Consider the following 19,219-nt stretch of genomic DNA (forward strand, 5'->3'; position numbering starts at 1 on the left):
ATCCTCCATCTCCTTCCGTTCTTCATTTGACATGATTTCCAACTTAATCCCTATTGCAATTACTACTGCCTAAACATTGCCCATTTGTTTACTATCCCTCTTAAAACAAGGTACCTGTTCCAGAACCGATATTGATCAGTCTGAAATACAGATGTGGGAGAGATCAGATCTGGCCTTTTCATTTGACATGTGAAAATCAGTAAACCCTGGCTTGTCCATAAAATGTTCTTTACTTTCAAGTATATACAGTGTAAGAAACTTGACCAAGAAGTACAAGATGGAATCCCTTAAGTAATGTTTCCAGGGATTTAAAGTCTAAATTATTTGAGCAATGTTTCGTTGCTGTTATTTTAGCTCACGTAAAGCATTGTTCCAGACACAGTAGGAATCACTTCACATGCATTATCTTATTTAATCCTTATATTGTAGTAGGTCACATACCTAGGAAATGGTGGAATGACAGTAAACCAGGATTGCCTGCTTCCAGAGACATGCTCTACCTACCATACTGTTCTGCCCTTACTGTGAAATATGGTATTCTGTATTGAGTATTTTTTAGGAAATCAACTGAAATGGTTAGTGATGACAAGAGATGAGAGTGTTACATACATTGCTCACCAGTTAAATAAAATTGTACTAGACCTCTTATTATGAGTTGTATTCAAGGATTTCTTTTTTTTTTTTTTTTTTTTTTAAAAAAGGATCTTGACATGCACTATGAACCCACAGACACTGCTGCTATGGCTCGAACATCTAATCTGAATGAGGAACTTGGCCAGGTAAACTAAATTTCTTATTGATATGTTGAATTGGAAGTCAGATTTGGTGTAATTTCTGCCATATGCGCAACTTCAGATGAATTGACAGCTCCTAATTTTTCATTTTTTGAATGATTGGCATAAATACATGTTAGTACCTAACTTTCAATTTTCATTTTTAGTGAAAGAAGATTGTTTAATGCATATTCTGTTCTCAGGATAAGATATTACACAGAAAGATGTCCTTCAGTATATAATCTGATTAGTATGTAAAGTACTGAGTGCTTTTGAGTTATAAACTCCCAGTATTAAAATTGTGTACAGTTTTTGACCAGAAAGGAAGGAAAAGTTAGTTTATCAATGAAGTTGTATAAGTCAAGCAGGAATTTGAGATTTATAGTTCATACTATATTCACATATATGTGTATATTTGTAATTCATTTATACGTATTAGTTAAGAAAGGATTCTTCTTTTTTTGTACCATTGCCATTTGCTAACTCCTACTCTTCAAATAGCATTTAAGCCAGAATTATCCTTTTTCTTACCAATTCAGATGTTGTATGAAGTTCATTTTAATTGCAACCCATCGCCAATCCCATAATTGTTTGTTATGTTGAGAAATGCCGATGTTTTAGTGCTCTATACATGTTAAGTAGCTATAGAGGCACTTACTAGTGGAAATTCAGACCATATTAAGCATACTAAGACAGATTTCTATATGACTGTAGTTGTTCTGCTAGCTTGAGAGACTAGCTTTCATATATGATTCATTGCTAAAATACGAAAAGAAATAGTTGAAAATATTCCTTAATGATGTGCAGAAAGTAGTCAGTTAATAGCATTCATTGTGCCCCTACAATGTAACAAAATTGATAGAAAGAATAATGTAAGGCTTTTTCCCTTCATTAAAACCTGGCTTAAAAAGACCTCTGAAATTTTAATGAGAATTTTTAAACTTTTTTTTAGGTAAAATACATATTTTCTGACAAAACTGGTACTTTGACATGCAATGTAATGCAGTTTAAGAAGTGCACCATAGCTGGAGTTGCTTATGGGTGAGTTTTTTCCCTTTAATTAGAGTATAATATACAGATTTAATTAATGCTAACATTTTGGTATAATTTGGGGAGTTCTTATTAGGGGAGTTTTTTTAATCTAGAAGGCAGCTATTTTAATTTTAGCACACATGTACGTTTTGTGTTTTATAGTTTGGTATTGTTTTTCATTTGGAATTACCTATGACGCAGGGGCTCTGCCCAATAATATTTCAGTGTTTAGAGCTGCTGAAGGTCTCTATCTGGCTCTGGTAGTAAGGTACAAATACACTTCCCTCTCCAATGTCGTGAAGTCAGAGTACAGCCTGCATGTGTTAAAACATTCATTCTGTCCTTGGGAAGTTTTCAAGTTAAAATATTGTTGTTTCTCTGATAGCCCTTTGATTTCTTTTTATCATCTCTCCTCTTTGCAGTCACAGAGCAATCTAAATTTCTCATGACGGTAAGGAGGTAGGGACACAAAACTCTTAAATCCAGGAGATAATAAATATCATCAAATACTCTTATCAGGCTCCTTTAGAATGTGCTTGTTGAGCACCCATTTTTTTCTTACTTCCAGGTATTCTTGCCTAAACTGCTCAAAAGCCTTCTTTTTGAAACACTTTATAGGGTAATGTGAGAAAATTAATTTCTACATTTCCTAAAAAGACATGCTCAAAAGATGAAATATCATCCTGGCTGACTGACCTTGGCCTACTATCAGGTTTTCCAACTATCTTTATCTACAAGTAAGACTGGTAAATGTTGGTGTCTTAACCATGCAAGCAAGGGCACTTGCTTTTGGGTTTTCTGGCTTGTGCCCACCCCTTCCCCACTCATGCTCTGTCTTTAAGCAGTAAGCCAGTATAAAAATAGGGTATTGAATTATGAAAATGCCTTTATTTGAAACCAAATAAACGACCACTTGGTAAAAAATTCTAAAAGCATGTGATTACTCCCATATACAGGGTCTACAAAGAGAAATAGATGGGGACAGATGTTCTTTGGGTCAGTAGAGAGTATGACTAAAATTGACTTCAAACTATGTGGGTAAATGAAGCTAAAAAGGCATTTGACGTAATGGCTTTTTTATGCTGTAAGGGCAGGCTGCTAACTTAAGAAGCCTATTTACTATTTCCAGGGCTGAATGCCATTTTGCATCTTCCCTTTTTTATCTGAAGATCTCCCAGTTCCCTTAGACAAAAGAGGCCTTCTTCTCTCCTCCCCCCAGTTGGTACAGGCCTCTTCGTTTTGCTGCCGGGGCAGGAGAGGTTCAACCATAATCTTTGACATTTTGCATTTATATGTTTGACCCACAGTTATCCCAGCTGAGAGAAGGAAAGGCCTACTGTGATTCTAGAGTTTGTTGTATTATACTTGCTAACAGATTTATGGTGATGTTTGTTTTTACACAAATTCTGCATTCATTCATAAATATTACTTTTAGAGGGTTCTGTTTGGTAATTGACATCCTTTTTTAATTTGTCAAATGTCCAGTTGAATAAGCAAGTTCTTCAAATTAGTAATTATTGATTGTGAACTTATCAGAACAGAAAACTAGGATGATATCTAGGTGTTCTTTTCTTTTGCATTTTATAAGATTTTTTCTTACTCTTGGAACAAGTCCTTAAACACTTTCAAGCAGTAGTTGTAAAGAATAACTACCGTAAAAGAATATTGTTCTTCCTGTATCTATTGGTGATATGGTCATTAACAATTATGTATTATGTATTATGATAGGGTGGGTTTGAGACTGGCAAATGTTAAAGTAGTATTCAGAGTTGAATATTGTCATCATTTAGATTAAGTGTGCACCGAAACAAATTTCCTCCTGGGAAAATCACATCTCTTAACATTGATGTGCAGTTGTAAGACATGAGTCATAGTCCTAGCTTTGTCATTAATTAACCATGTGACCCTAGACAATTCTTTTCAAATATTCCAAACACTTTAAAATGAGGGTGGTGAGACCAGATGATCTCCAAGATTCTTTTTCAGGTATAAAATTCTAACATGTTTAGAAATTTAAAAATAGGAATTCCTTTATTTGCAATTTTTAACTGTGAAAACAGAAATACGTTTCTTCTTTGGATAATGTGTCATGTTTTCAAGAATACCAAGAGCCTTGTTGAGTGAAGCCAGTTGTTAAACTACTTCCAGTAAGTTGTGTATGTGCCCTTAGGATCCTTAACCCCGACCGAGTTTTTATCAACATCCCCTCCCCTAAACATTCCCAATGGACAACTGGAATGTCAGCATTGTAGAGAGTTGTTGATACATGAAAGCTTTGGAGAAACGGTGAGACATCAGACTACTCAGGTGGTTACAGTAGGAGAGACATGTGGCTGTTACTTAATTCCGCCAAACTCCACAGGAAAAAGTGATTACTGAAAACTTACCTTTCTGTTGGCATTTCCTCTGGGCACTCTTTGGTTATAGGAACCATAACATGGTTATACTGTGCAGCCTGCCCTGTAGGAGTGTTTAACACTTGTTTAACATGGGGAGATATTACATGCGTACACTTCCAGCTCCAGCAGAAGAAAGTATGGTGGTTATCTCCTCAGAGTACAGCAAAACAAAGGAAAATAACAGAAACTTTCATGTATTAACAAATGCCTTTGGGGTAATGATTTCAGAGCTGATGCTTCTTAAGCATTTTTTAAGAAAATAAAGCCTCCTTTTACCCGATAGAGTCAAAGATGATTTTTGTTGGCTTTTAGCAGTCTGAAGGGCAAGACTTGAAGTCTCTTGACAGTACAGTCTTTGCCTAGTTCAGTGTATTCCATAGGCTTGTAGGAAGAAAATATTTAACACGTAAAACAATGCTCCAAAATTTAGTCTTAGTAAGTTTTCTCTCATTTTATATAACCTTGGCCCTAAATTGGATTCATGATGGGCAATAACATAAGATTTGTACATATTTAGCAATGATGATTATTTTGTAGAGATCAACTTTGTCAGAAATGCCACCATGCTTAAACTTATTAGAATGTTTCATTAGATTTTTTTTAGTTAAATGTAAATAGTGATGTCATATTTGTAATTTAACTTATTACAAACTAGAAATTCTGCTGTTAAACATTTATTAAGGCAGCATTTCAGCAAATTGCCTCCTATAGGGAATAATTCCGTTTTATCACAGTTACTTGAATGCCAGAAAAGGTAAGGAGGCTTTTATGTTTAGTGGCTAGAATTTGCAATACAGTGACTGTTCTAGACTACAATCCTCAGTACTATCTTTGTTGATGATTTAGATCTTACTATTAGAATGAGCTGATGAACTGAGTACAATCTCTAAGTTTAAAAAAAAAGATTCTGTGAAGCAAACTAAACAATATTTTTTATGTGGGCAAGTCATTTTAATCAGTATTAAAAACATTTCATTGACATTTTCCCTTTAAGTAAAAACCAAATGTTCCTAAAAGCAATCTTTATTTATATATGAAAACAGTATGTGAGTAGTTTCATTTCACAATATTTTGTTTAGCAATGTTTACTGAAAGAATCAGCAACTTCTTTAACACTGAGAAGAGGTTCACCATGAGAAACCTCACAATTATCAAAATAGTCCCAAGGTCTATATTATAACCAATAAATGTATCTTACTGCTCACCATGACTTGTGGGTAAAGTTGGGTAAACACCATTTGTTCATTCACATGCCTCAACAAAGTGCTTTAGATGTGTGTAGCACTTTGTTAGCTGATGGAGATTTAATGATCAGCAAAAGTTGACATGGCTTCTGCCCTCCTAAAGTTTATAGTCTAATTGGAGGTTAATGGATATAGTTAAGAAATCATACAGACAAATATAAAATCATAGCACAGTACAAAGGTCTGTGTAAGCCTGTGATTGGGAGTGAGGGAGGAAGGTGATCTAATCAGGGAGATCAGGGACTGTGATGCTTAAGGCTGAGATCAAGAATGAGTTGGCTTAAGTAAAGAACTTACCAAGCAGATATAACAGCACTGACCCACAAAGGCAAATAACCAGACAGAACATACACACCAGAGCCGCTGGAGCAATGATCTTGGGGAAACTCATGCAGACAGAATAAGTAACAGGTATGTGGGTCGCCTGCTACTCACCTCATCACATTCTGAATAGCTCTCGGCATCTGCCAGGGCTGGACCACACCCAGGGAGAACGACCCTAAGCCTTGAGCTCTGAGGCTTTTCAAAAGCTGCCTGAGTTGAGAAGTACAAGCCCCTCTCCAGGTATGAGATCCAGGGCTGCTGTACAACAGCAGTACGACTTGGCAGAACCTTGACACAGTGTTTTTGCTTGGTCCCCTTTAGTTATAGCAATGCAGTTGATTTTTACTTTAATATAACTCTTTAAAGAACCATCCCCTCGGGCTTCCCTGGTGGCACAGTGGTTGAGAGTTCGCCTGCCGATGCAGGGGACGTGGGTTCGTGCCCCGGTCTGGGAAGATCCCACATGCCGCGGAGCGGCTGGGCCCGTGAGCCATGGCCGCGGGGCCTGCGCGTCCGGAGCCTGTCCTCCACAGCGGGAGAGGCCACAACAGTGAGAGGCCCACGTACCGCAAAAAAAAAAAGAACCATCCCCTCATGGTAGTCAGATTTACTTCTGAAATGTTTTCAATACTTGGCAGATTTTATCAGTGTGATAGTTTGTGTTCTTAGGTATTAACATGTTTGTTTCATTAAACCATTTATTCTGATTATGCAATATGTGATTAATTTTCCATTGGCTTTAGCATATATTTAAACTATTAAGTTCAATATTTCCTACTGAATACTGAATTCTCTGCATAAAATCAAGAAATTTCATGGTGAAGGAGCAAGCTGACTATCCAGTTAAAGAATAACTTTGTAAATCTGCTTAGTTACCATAAATCATACTTACTGTGCTAACTGCCATTCTTTCAAAATTAACTAAAAGTTTATTTTCTTAAGTTTTTCAAGATCTGTCTCTCAGTACTTCCCTTATTCATGCTTTTATGTTTCCAGCCTTTCTGTGATTGTTTTGTCCTTTCTTTCTGTCCCTCCTCTTGCTTTCTGAAGCCATGTCCCTGAACCTGAGGATTATGGCTGCTCTCCTGATGAATGGTAAGCTGCATGGACCTTTCTGTCTCATAGATCCCCTTAAAAGGTTTGCATTTTATTGTTTTGTTAGACACATTTCACTACTTTTGAAAAAATTACTGACCAGGCAGGGTGACAACGTTGTAAAGTATTCCTTAAAATCTGTTGAATATCCCTGATTTCCTATCAAATAACCTTTAGTCATTTTATAAACATTTCTTTCAAAGTTTAGGCTTGCTAGAGTTTTATAGAGCTATGTATCTGTAATAAAATATGTGATGATCAACTCAGAGTCCCTGGGCTGTGGACTACCTAAGGTTCAGCTACAGCTCGAGAAATTTTCTTTTTCTTTTTAGCTCAGCACTGCCACCTTCTGCCACTATTTACATACTCTACAGAGCTACAAAAAGCTGCTACTGAAACACACCCACAGAGTGGAAAATTTCCTTTACATTTATTTTTGTTAATTTCCTAAAGCTGTTTAGAGGCTGGAAAATAAACATTTTTTAAAATTAAATGTCTGGAACAAATGTTGGAAAACCATGCTGCCAAGGACTAGAGTTAACTGGAATACAATTACTTTTAGAATCGTTAAATACAGCATTTTATAGGGTTAATTTCAGTATGTATTGGGTTTTTTTGTCTTACCTTAAAATCCCCCCATGGATTTACATTTTTATCTAGAATGGTATAAGTTTATTTTGATAATTCATCATGATTTGGTGGCAAGTGAAATTTCAGAAAACAGGTTCCTTTAATGCTGGTAACTCTAGAAAACATGGCTTTATATGTGGTTACATTTCTGTTTTCAGATTACACATGTATTTTATGATTAAGCCGTATTTTTCAACTTGGATTTTATTTCAGTAAAGTGGAAATTTAGTAACAATTTGCAGTAAACCTCATACTACCTAGGGTTAATGACAGAGGCAGCTGTTTGGTTCATGTGATAACTGATGAATCATTATATTTAAGCTCATTGCTTGGAGTATCATACATTTTGACACCTACCCACAACCAAATAATTTTTAGTATTTTTTAAATGTGCCAAAGCATCTTACTGTTGGTGGGTAACTCAAGTTTAATGATGTAGATATTCCCTTTTATTTACTCTTTTGAGAACGTAGTTAAAATTTTGACTATATCTTGTTGCTTTTCTGTAGAATTAGCATAAGTCTGTTAATTTTAAACACTGTTCATGAGTGTAGGATTAATATATATTTTTCTAAGGTAACTCACATATTAAGAGAAGGAAATTACCTTCATCATATTTTTCTTAAGATTGGATGGAAATGTTAAAAATTGTTGTTTTTTCAGGTCATTTAAAATATCCTACTTTCAATAGAGGTTGTTTCATGATTTTATCACTATTGGAAAGAGAAGATGTTATTTTATCTGTTTAACAAGTTCTTTTTGTAAAACACCCTTTTGGGAAATTTGATATTCTAAACTAGGTAACTCCAAATTAAAAAATGCCAGCTTTTTCATAAATTTTTGTACCATTCCACTTGCAGTTACATATAAACTTAGATATTAATGATACTTTTTAAAAATAAAAGGGAAGGCTTTTGCCAACTTTCTAATAAAGTAAGCTTTATTTTAAATATATACTTGGATTCCTGATCTATCCAGTAGTTACCTGTAGGCAGCAAAGATGAAGGAATAGATACTACTTGAACTTTAGTTGTGTCCTTGGTCCTATACAGTTGTCAAGGATACAGACTTCGGATTTTGACTCCCGAAGTTCACATCCTGATCCTACTGGTGCCCTTGAACCAATTACCAAACCTCTATGCCTGTGATTCCTCATCTGGTAGAATGTAGACATCATAGGGAGGCTGTGAAGATTAAGTGAATTACGTTTTTAAAGTGCTTAGAATAGTGTCTGGACATAGTAAGCTCACAGAAAGTGTTAGCTCTGGTGTCTCTCGCTCAATCTTCAAGACATATTTGAGGAGTTAAAATTGACATGACCATTCTAAAGTTGGTGAAATTTAGGCAAAGAAGCTACTGAGTAACTTGCCCCAAAGTATACAACCAGTAAACATGGGAGAAAGAATTAAAACCTCTCTCAGCCTGGTTATGAAGTAGGTGCTGGTTATATTACATCCGACAGGCTTCAAAAATATCTGCTTTTAGAGCAAAAGATATCCTTACTATTTGTTACTTTATTTTTTCTTTCTTTCTTGTTTTGTTAAGGTAGCAAGAGCAAGTGAAGTTTAACTGACCGACTTGAGAAAAGTTAGCATGGGGGGACACAACTTTGCACAATCCTGAATCTGGCATCTGCCTAATCTGATACACTTGGTTTCATGTTGCCAGTGAAACCAAGATTGAAAGTGTTATCCTGGTTGAATCCTACGCTCCAGGTACCTGGCCATATCTTCATGCTGCTCGTCTTCAGGGATAAACTGGAGAGTGTAGCTGACTATATTAATCCAAAATTTGAAAGTTTATTCTTGTCTGACAGTCAGCAGCTTCCCCTTTCAATGTGAAGTTCATTGATTCCACATATAAAACCTGCGGCCTGTACTATATATTTTACTACCCTACGTGAACCATATTTGCCACAAAAATACCAAGTTAAAAAACACATAACAGGGCTTCCCTGGTGGCGCAGTGGTTGAGAGTCCGCCTGCCGATGCAGGGGACACGGGTTCGTGCCCCGGTCCGGGAGGATCCCACATGCCGCGGAGCGGCTAGGCCCGTGAGCCATGGCCGCTGAGCCTGCACGTCCAGAGCCTGTGCTCCACAGCGGGAGAGGCCACAACAGTGAGAGGCCCGCGTACCGCAAAAAAAAAAAAAACACATAACAGTTGACACTTAAGTGTGTGTAGATTATTTAACATATTTACATTTAGTCACATTTGAAGGCAAATCTATAATGTTTCAAAAACACTTTCTTGACATTAAAAATAATTAGATGATGGCTGTAGCTCTACTCACTTAAATCTATTAGTATAAATAGTTTACAGAGATGAAATCATTTCCCAGCCAGTAGCCACTTACTCCAGAATTAGTATGGGTTTCTTATTATTGCCAAGTACCATCAGCTAACATATGACCTTATAGATTAGTTCATTTCTATTAAAAAACTACCATTCTCTAGATAGATAGTATCAATATTTAGAGGAATGCACAAAAACATCTGCTTATTATCAACATCCATGCAGCCCTAAGATGCGCTTATTTTCCAAAACTGTATATTTCATTACATTTTTTTCTTTTTCTAATTTTTTGGTGGAAAATATCAAGCATAAACAGAAGGAGACAAATGTACTCATTCACTCGCTTCAATAATACGTACTCAAATCCAATTTCAATTCGTCTATATTTCCCCTCACTATTACTTTGAGGCAAATCCCAAATAACATATTATTTCACTTTCTCTTAACTATTTGGTATGGTTTCTCATTATTCTTTCTGATAGTTGTTGTTTTTCCTTAAGTAAGTGCTAGCGACGGTGATTCTCCAGAAGGATTACCTTAAAGTGTTCTGTGCTTAGTCATTTCACTGTGGTTTATCACGGTATCAGTGGATAGTACCATTTCCTGGTCTTATTTTCTCATTTCGTTTTGGTCTGTAATTATGTATGGAATGAGTGGTATTTATTTATTCTGCTGCAATCGTTAGGCTCACTAAAACATTCTTCCAGGTGTGACTGTATAATAATGAGATCTAACACATCCAAATTAGTGTTGGTCTTCAAAGTAGTCACTTTGACAGGTAATTTATTTATTCCAATGAAGCAACCATTTCACAAAACGTTTTTGGAACTCCTCTTTTATAATTGCCTTCAGAAATACTTTGAACCACACAGAAAAGCAGATCTCATTACTTTGGTCAAAACCAGTGTCTAACAAAAATATTATAATTGAATTCAATCGCTTGTTCATATTCTTGGACTTGACTGGACCTGATACTGAATAACCTATTCATTTCTGAAAATCTCCCTTTAAGGAATTTTGACTTGGAACAGTAGCACCATTCAAAAGCAGAAGGTGTAGATCCTTTCAAAAAACAGTGCTTTGCAGTCAGACTGCCTTTGTCTTCCCATGTGTGCATGTGTGTAGCGTGTATATGTATATAAGGTATACATTTAGTTTGTATGTAAGATGTGTATATATTTCAGCTGACAGGATTGGATTTTGTTCTGACATGGATTTTGTTGTGGTTTTTTATTTTTAATTTAAATTTGATTTATTTTTTAAGTTCATAATGCATTAACATGTTACAAGTTCAAAGGATGTAAAGAAGGAAAGGTTTCCCTCCCTTACCTGTCTTCTAGCCTCCATTTCCCCTCCTGAAGGCAGCCAGTGTAACCAATTTCAGGTGTATCCTTCCACATCTACTCTATTCATATACATGCATGTATTTTTTTCTCTCATATTTTTATAGAAAGTGAAGCATACTATACATACTGTTTTGTACCAGCTTTTCCTTTGATAGTGCATCTTTGAGATTTGTCCATAGTCCATGGAGAGCCTCCCATTTTTTGTATAGCGTTCTGTTATGTGGATGTACCACAGTGTTTTTAAGCAACAATCCTAATAAACTTTGGGTTAGTTCTAATCTTTTGCTATTAAAAATGCGCCGCAAAGAATGAATTTGGTCGTACAGCATTTTGCACCAGGTAGTGTAAATTCCTAGAACTGGAATTTCTGGATCAAAGGATTACATGCATTTTAAATTTTGATAGAAATTGCCAATATCCCTTTTTAGAAATTGCACCAATTTTCATTCTCACCAATGATAGATGGTTTAACTGTTTTCCCATAATCATAGCAGTAGAGCTGTCAAACTTTATTTCTGCCAAATTCATAAATTTAAATCTCATTTCTCTCATTATGAGGTAAAATTGAATGTACATTTAAAGCCACTTGGATTTCCTTCTTTGTGAACTGTGTGTTTATATCCTCTGCTCATTGTTCTACTGCATTGTTGATTGTTTTATTATGGGTTTCTACGAGTCCTTTTTATTTTAAGTGAAATAACCTTCATTATATGTGTTGGAAATATTTTTTTTTCCCAGTTTGTCATTTGACTTTTGACTTTGCTTGCAATAGTTTTTGCTATGCAGAAATGTTTTAGCTTTATACAGTCAGATTTTTTTATTTGTTTTGTTTTCTGAATCATGTATAATACTTAGGCCTTTTCTACTCCTAAGTTATTTTTTAACTTAGTTAAAAATAATTATTTTTCACTTTAGTACTTTTATTAAGTCATTCACCCATTGGTTTAAGGTAAAAGGTATGGCTTGAACTTTTTTCCTTTTTTTCTGATGACTCTCTTATTGACATGATTTCATAGTCCACACTGTCGTGTATGAAATTAACTAATACTGGACTTCCCTGGCGGTCCAGTGGTTAAGACTCCGCACTTCAATGCAGTGGGCAAGGGTTCAGTCCCTGGTCAGGCAACTAAGATCCCACATGCCCCTCAGCACAGCCAAGGGAAAAAAAAAAAAAAAAGAAATTAACTAATGCTGATTAGGCCATATTTATTCTAATTTATATTTATTCATAAAATTCTGAATCTTCTCAATTTTTATTGCTATAAAAAATAGATTCTTCATATTAGGATGATCAGGAAATAATTATTTACAATGTATCACAGCTTTTAAATCAGCCTACAAGAAGCTGCAAATTATATGACATTGTGGGTTAACTGCTCAGTTTTCTCTTTACCTTAATGTTACAACCCCTGCCTTATTACTTTTTGCAAAACACCATAATTTCTTTGTCTCCTTTTGAGGCAAAGTGTCACCTGAAAACTTCTATGGAAAATTTTAACAAAATATAGATGTTGGCTTGCACTTTTATTTGTGAGCAGTTTCCAGATTCATATAGCTTTGTCAACTAACAGTTAAAACTATTTTACATTTAATGCAGTTGGTCCTTATTTTGCAATGACTCGAGCTTCCTAATTTTATCTGTTTACTTTTACTAAAAGTGAATATTTTGTGAGATTTTGGTGAGGGGTAGTGAGAGCTCCATGCCTGAGTTATCCAACCCAGGCTATGTGATTAGCAGATGAATTGCTGGTGGTTTTTATGATCCTGGAAAGGAAGCTGCTTCCTGGGAGAAGAGTTATTTAGCATTATCCTTGTCAGAAGGCTTCACTGATGAATAGAGGGCAGGATGTGTCCATGTATTAATAAATATTTCAATTGCATATCTAGTGTTATTTGTTATAAAACATTTGAAAGTTTTATCAATTGTGTTAACTGTGATTTATGAAATGAAAGAATTACTGGTGAGATTAATAAGACATATCTTCAATTTTATAAAGGCTTTTAGCCTGGAATTCTTTAGAGGGAAAATAGATCTCCACATGAAAGATGTTACTGTGAATATTCCTTGACATTTCAATAATTGTTATCTAATAAAAAGTAGGGAAGTATAGCTAAGAACTATTAATAATACATTTTATAAATAATAGGGAAATTTTATAGAGACTTGAATAATTAACTATTTTTAAGTAATGAGAATTACTTGGAGGAGAAATGTATGTTAATTTTTTTCTGTCCACCCATTGATAAGTTGTTTAAAAGTTCTTGGATTTTTTTCCTTTCATCTTTAAAACTAGAGGAGGAGGAGAAATAATAGTAGTAGTAATAATAATAAAACATAATGTGTTTATTCTGCCTCCCACTGATGTTTTTGAAAATTCTGATCTACTACATGCTAATAAAGCTGAATTATATTACAATTTTGAGAATTAATAGACCAGACTATTACATGTAAATAAAGACATATTTTACTATAAACACTCTAACTTCCTTCTTTGGTTTATGGGTAAAATACATATATTGACAATATGGTTTATGTTCAGTTATTTCACACTTTTTTTTTTAATGATTTCTCCTTCCTTTCAAGCAGCTGGCTTTAAAATATGAAACTCTTGATATTTGGGACACTGACACTGATAATACTCTTTGTAACCTGTAAAAACTGTGATTAAAAGCTTTCTGGATTACAATTATTTAGTATTGAACATGTTATTTTTTCCTCAGCGATTTCTGATATTTCCATCTGTGCACAAAAGCTTTAGATCTATATATTTTCACTGAACATTGAAAAGTATACCCTTGGGGTTTGGTACTTCCACGTAAATGTTTCTTGTCCTTCCTTCGAATCTCAGCATTTTGATATTAAATCGCATGGCTATGAGACTAGCAATAGCTAGGTTATAGAAGCAATTCTGATTTGATTTGTTTCATATGGAGTTCATGTTTGCTGATCTGAAGACAACCACAACACAAAACCCCATGCACTTTTATGGTTTGTTCTCCTTATATACAGAGTAAATGTGATATGTACATAAATATATCAGGTATTTGTTAGTGATAGATAGATGTTGATGAAATATGTAAACAGTTTATTCATATTTTAGTTTCATATGATAATCATGTGGTATTAGTCACTTCAAATAATTTCTCATGGCTAAAGTTAAAGGATATTTTTTATAATACCTCCATTAATTCTCAGAAATTTTTAAACTTGGAAAAATTTTGGAAGTAGAAAATTTCAATTCCAGGTATTTCAGCAGTTTTGTTACTTTTTTTAAATTAATTTTTTTAAATTTCATGTGACTACAACATAATTTTACCCCAGGAAAATGAACTGTAAAAGACTCATTACACTGCAAAAGACTTTCACATTTTAGAATGTTTGAAAATATTTTATGATTCAGTCATGAAATCTGTGATGTCTTATTTAGAAGTGCAGACTAAATTATATTTAATCTATTAAGAGTTTGCAGGCATAATGATTTATTTTAAAAGTAACTTACATGGATACCAAGCGGGGAAAGCGGCTGGTGGGGGTGGGGGTGGAATGAATTGGGAGATTGGGATTGACATGTATACACTGATGTGTATGAAATGGATGACTAATAAGAACCTGGTGTATAAAAAAATAAATAAAATAAAATTCAAATTTTTTTAAAAAAGTAACTTACAAACAGATCAGTGGGCTTGTATAAATGAACCAAGTTTGCTCCAATTTTTTTCCCCTTTAGGCAGAGCTCACAGTTTGGAGATGAAAAAACATTTAGTGATTCATCATTGCTGGAAAACCTCCAAAATAATCATGTAAGCAACATAATACTATTATCTTTTCATTAATAAATGAAAACTAATGAGTGTTTCTCTGAATTATCTTCCATGTTTAAATATTCCTTTTTTTAGTTTCATGATCATTTCTAATAATTAGCGAAACCTATTATCTCTAAATTATTTTTACTTGGCCAACATGAATTCATGGTTGTTAGAAATTTAGTTTTAACAATTGTCATTAATCAACATTCTGTTTTTTAAAAATATTATATATTAATTCTAGAACTCTATTTGTATGAAACAACTCATTGTTAACAATTTCAAAACATCTATAGAAATGAATTTCCTGCTCAGAATTACTGGCCAGTGCTAAATCTATACAATAAGAACTTCGGACATCTGCCACCCAATGTGAACATTCCACTTATGAAAGTTACTGATACTTAACTAAAATTCCATCCAATCAAATGATATGGTCTCCTAAGTTTAAACCCCCAATTTTTTCTCACAGTCGCTTCAAGCTCAATGTGTCAGAACTTGAACTCATGCACATCACCCCAAAACCTAGTCCCTTCCTAGCACTGATGGACTTACCACCTCTGCCCCTGGGCAGGGCCCTAGCAATGTGTTCATATGGTTATTTTTGCCTTCAACAAAGCATGAGCTTCCAGATGCACAAAATCTAGACCTAGGCCCACCTCTTCCCTCTTGTGTTCTCAGGTTCAGTAAATTGCACCATCAACTAACTGTCTTATTACTCATTCTAGGAACTTAGGGTTGCTTTTGATACCTCCTTCCCCTCCATCTCCAGATCTGTAATGAGTCACTAAGCCCTTGTCAATATGACTTTCTGTAATATATCCTAAATGTCTTCTTCACTTCATTCTCACTTTCTCTACCCCAGTCCAGACTACTGGTATCCTCCAGGTGGATTACAGCAGCCTCCTAACCATTCTCCCTGTTTCCGTTTTTACCCCCCTCCAGTTCTTGTTGCACGTGGCAGCTGGAATGATGCAAATGTAAATCAAGTCCCATCACTCTCCTGTTTAAAACCATGCCAGAGGGCTTCCCTCTCAACTTACAAAGTTACATGGTCCAGCCCCTGCCTAAGTCTTCGGCCTCACGTGGAGCTACCCTTCCTTTCTTTCTCCTCAGGCTACACTGGCTTTCTTTTATTTTCTCAAACACACTTCATTCTTTCTTCCTTTAGGACCTTTTCAGTCATGTGTGATTCCTGCTTGTTGGAAAACTGTGCTTAGTTCTTCATGAGGCTAAAACTTCAGCAGCTTAAAAATCACATTGTCATGAGAACAACCACAGACTGGCCTATATCATATGATGTTTGCACATTTATCCTTTGAAGCTCTTTTCACACTATAAATAAATAATGCTTGCGTACTATTTATGTTCTGTTTTCCCCACTAGTCAAAGCTTCACATATCAGGGACCTTGTCTGTTTTGTCTGCTCTTCGAGGCTTAACACAGTTTTTTTTCAAATAATGTTCGGATTTACCTTTCCAATCATTTCACTTTTTTGGTCCAAGAGCATAGAGGAATATTTTTCCTTTATTAATTCGAATGACATTTTTCTTCATCAGGTACCAGACAAGAAGATGTTTAATTTTAAAAATCTGACTGCTTTCTTGCAGAAAGGATCTTGTCTTCCTCAGGCCATGAGAGTCCATTGTACAAAGGACTTCTCAATCAATCCTTTTTTATTTAGTAAAATGTGTATCAGGTTAAGGTTGCCATTTTTGCAAAAAGAGAGGACAAACCTTACAGAGGAATCCCCTGCCACCGTCATCTCAGCCCAAAGTAGTGGAACCACAGTAAGAGTAGATGCCTAAAATATAGATCTGATCAGGAATTAGAACCAGGTAAATGAACATTTTAGAATTTCTCTTCCGTCCTTAATAACAAGATTCAACCATATCTGCCTTTTTCGCTGTACGGTTTCTATTTAACAAGACAAAGTGGTCTTATATAAATGTTTAGAAAAGGAATGAGAGGGTGCACGAATGAATGATTTTAGTTAAAAATATTTTTTCTTCATAATAGTTGTTGGCTTCTTGACTTCCACACCTTCAATATTTAACAGCTGCACTCTTAGTAAATATGCATGAAGTAGTATTACTATCATTAGTGTCAAATGTTTAAATGAAAGTGGCTAAATTATGTGTTTATTTCTTATAGCCGACTGCACCTATAATATGTGAATTTCTTACAATGATGGCAGTTTGTCACACAGCAGTACCAGAGCGGGAAGGTGATAAGATTATTTACCAGGCAGCATCTCCAGGTACAAATGAAGCAATTGTGAGGTATTTCTTGCTGGAAAATTGTTCTGAAATTTGAGATTGTTCAGAAAAATTTAATTTGAGGAAGTAAAATAAACAAGTTATGTTTTTCAGATTACAAATTTTATTTACTAATTAGATAAACCTTGGCTTTCAATATTAAATATATATATTTTAAAATATATAACTGTGTAACATTTGTTATATGGCATAAATTACATGTAAATTTGAATAACAAAATTCACACAAGTAAAAAAAATGGTACTTTATATATACACATAGTAAATTCTCCCTTCTTTATAAATAACTAAGAATAAACTGTTAGTCATAAACTGTTTTTGCACATAAGCAGACAGGAAAAGGAAGATCTGTTTGCTTAAATAGAGTGCATTTTTGAATACCAATTTTGCTGTCTTCTCTTGGAAATGATAATCAGGGAGTTCGTTGTGTATTTATTTGGATGAGAAAAGTTTTACACATTTGAAGGGATTCCATAAAATATGTATTAGCACAGTTATCATTATTTAATACTTAGGCTTATTTTCAATGAAAAATTGGGTAAATAGTCAATTTGATGATTGTAAGATTTCAGGAAAGAATGAACACACTTTGGGGAGCTTTTTTAGTAAGTGTTTTAAACAGTATTATCAACCAGCACCTGCTCCCTTGTAGAATGTACCAAATTCCTAAAAACCAAAAGATACATCTCATATCATTAAGATAGAAACTGTGAATGTTTTATCCCACACCCTTCCCTAAGAAACAAGAAGGTCTGATGTAACAGGGTGATGTAAGTAAATAATATATAATACAACAAAGCATCAGTTCATTTATATCCATTTAAATTGACCCCTCAACATTAATAGTATTAGTTTTTCTACATTAAACATTTTAGGAAGAAAAGGATAAAACTTAAGGCAATTTCATGCCATTCATTTTTTCCAGTTTTATTAAGAAATAATTTACATATATCACTGTATCTCTAGTACTTATTTATCTTATAACTGGAAATTTGTACATTTTGATCACCTTTCTCCAGTTGCCCCTTCTCCCACCCTCCACCTCTGCTAACCACATCTGATCTCTTTTTCTATGAGTTTGGGGTTTGTTTTCTTTTTTTTCTCTTTAGATCTTACATATAAGTGAGATCATACAGTATTTTTCTCTCTCTGTCTGGCTTGCTTCACTTAGCATGATGCCTTCATGTCTATCCATGTTGTTGGCAAATGTAGGATTTCCTCATTTTTTTATGCATCATTCATTTTGAGAAAAGTTTTCCAGAGAATATGCTGGACCAAGGGGTATATTTAATTATCCTTCTTAGGTATGTTTGGCTAACAGTGCAACTTAATCTTCAGAAATATGACTCTGGGGTCTATATGTGTCTCAGATTCTTAAGATCATTCTACTCATTCCTTTGGCATTGTCGTATAATTTTAAAAGAAGTGGATTTCAGTAAAAGGAGCCAGAATAAAAAGAATTTTAATTCTTTTTAAAATTAAGCAGAAAATTGGATTGCAATAATGTCTTTCTCTCGTATTTGGGGTAATTTTTTTTCACTGTATATTTGTTTTGTCCTGTTTTCCTAAAACAGATGAAGGAGCCTTGGTCAGGGCAGCCAAGCAACTGAATTTTGTTTTCACTGGAAGAACACCTGACTCAGTGATTATAGATTCAGTAAGTTATTTATTTTTAAGTCTGTTTTTTATCAAAGTAATACATATGCTTAGCTTCAAAGATAAAATAATACCAAAAAAGCTCAAAATAGAATAGAGGTTCCCAACTCTAGTTCTCCTCTCCAGAAGCAAAAACTTTCTATTCTTTTAGCTATTTCTTCAGACATTTACACATCTTATATATATTTTTTAATGTTTGATGAATGATATATGTGTTGATTCTTCAATTTTAGACATATCTACTGACTTTCTATTCAGTTATATTAAATGAGGAGTTATTTCTCTTGACTCACCATCCATCCCTTCCCAATAGTATTATAATTATATTACAATATTTGGTTAAA

At 34.5% G+C, this 19,219-nt stretch overlaps 1 protein-coding gene across 2 annotated transcripts in view; it reads left to right on the forward strand.

The window, feature by feature from the left end:
* Positions 1-19,219, forward strand: part of ATP8A1 (ATPase phospholipid transporting 8A1) — a 236,858-nt gene that overhangs the window by 83,579 nt on the left and 134,060 nt on the right. The window contains exons 13-18 of one of the 2 annotated variants that reach the window (XM_060148260.1): positions 702-779; positions 1,726-1,814; positions 6,823-6,867; positions 14,866-14,938; positions 17,096-17,201; positions 18,794-18,876. In XM_060148260.1, coding sequence (XP_060004243.1) covers positions 702-779; positions 1,726-1,814; positions 6,823-6,867; positions 14,866-14,938; positions 17,096-17,201; positions 18,794-18,876 — 474 coding nt within the window. The remainder of the gene's footprint in view (positions 1-701; positions 780-1,725; positions 1,815-6,822; positions 6,868-14,865; positions 14,939-17,095; positions 17,202-18,793; positions 18,877-19,219) is intronic. The other variant, XM_060148261.1, reaches the window with a different exon arrangement.

This window comes from Lagenorhynchus albirostris, chromosome 4, assembly GCF_949774975.1.
Source record: "Lagenorhynchus albirostris chromosome 4, mLagAlb1.1, whole genome shotgun sequence".
In the NCBI taxonomy this organism is placed as follows: Eukaryota; Metazoa; Chordata; class Mammalia; order Artiodactyla; family Delphinidae; genus Lagenorhynchus; species Lagenorhynchus albirostris.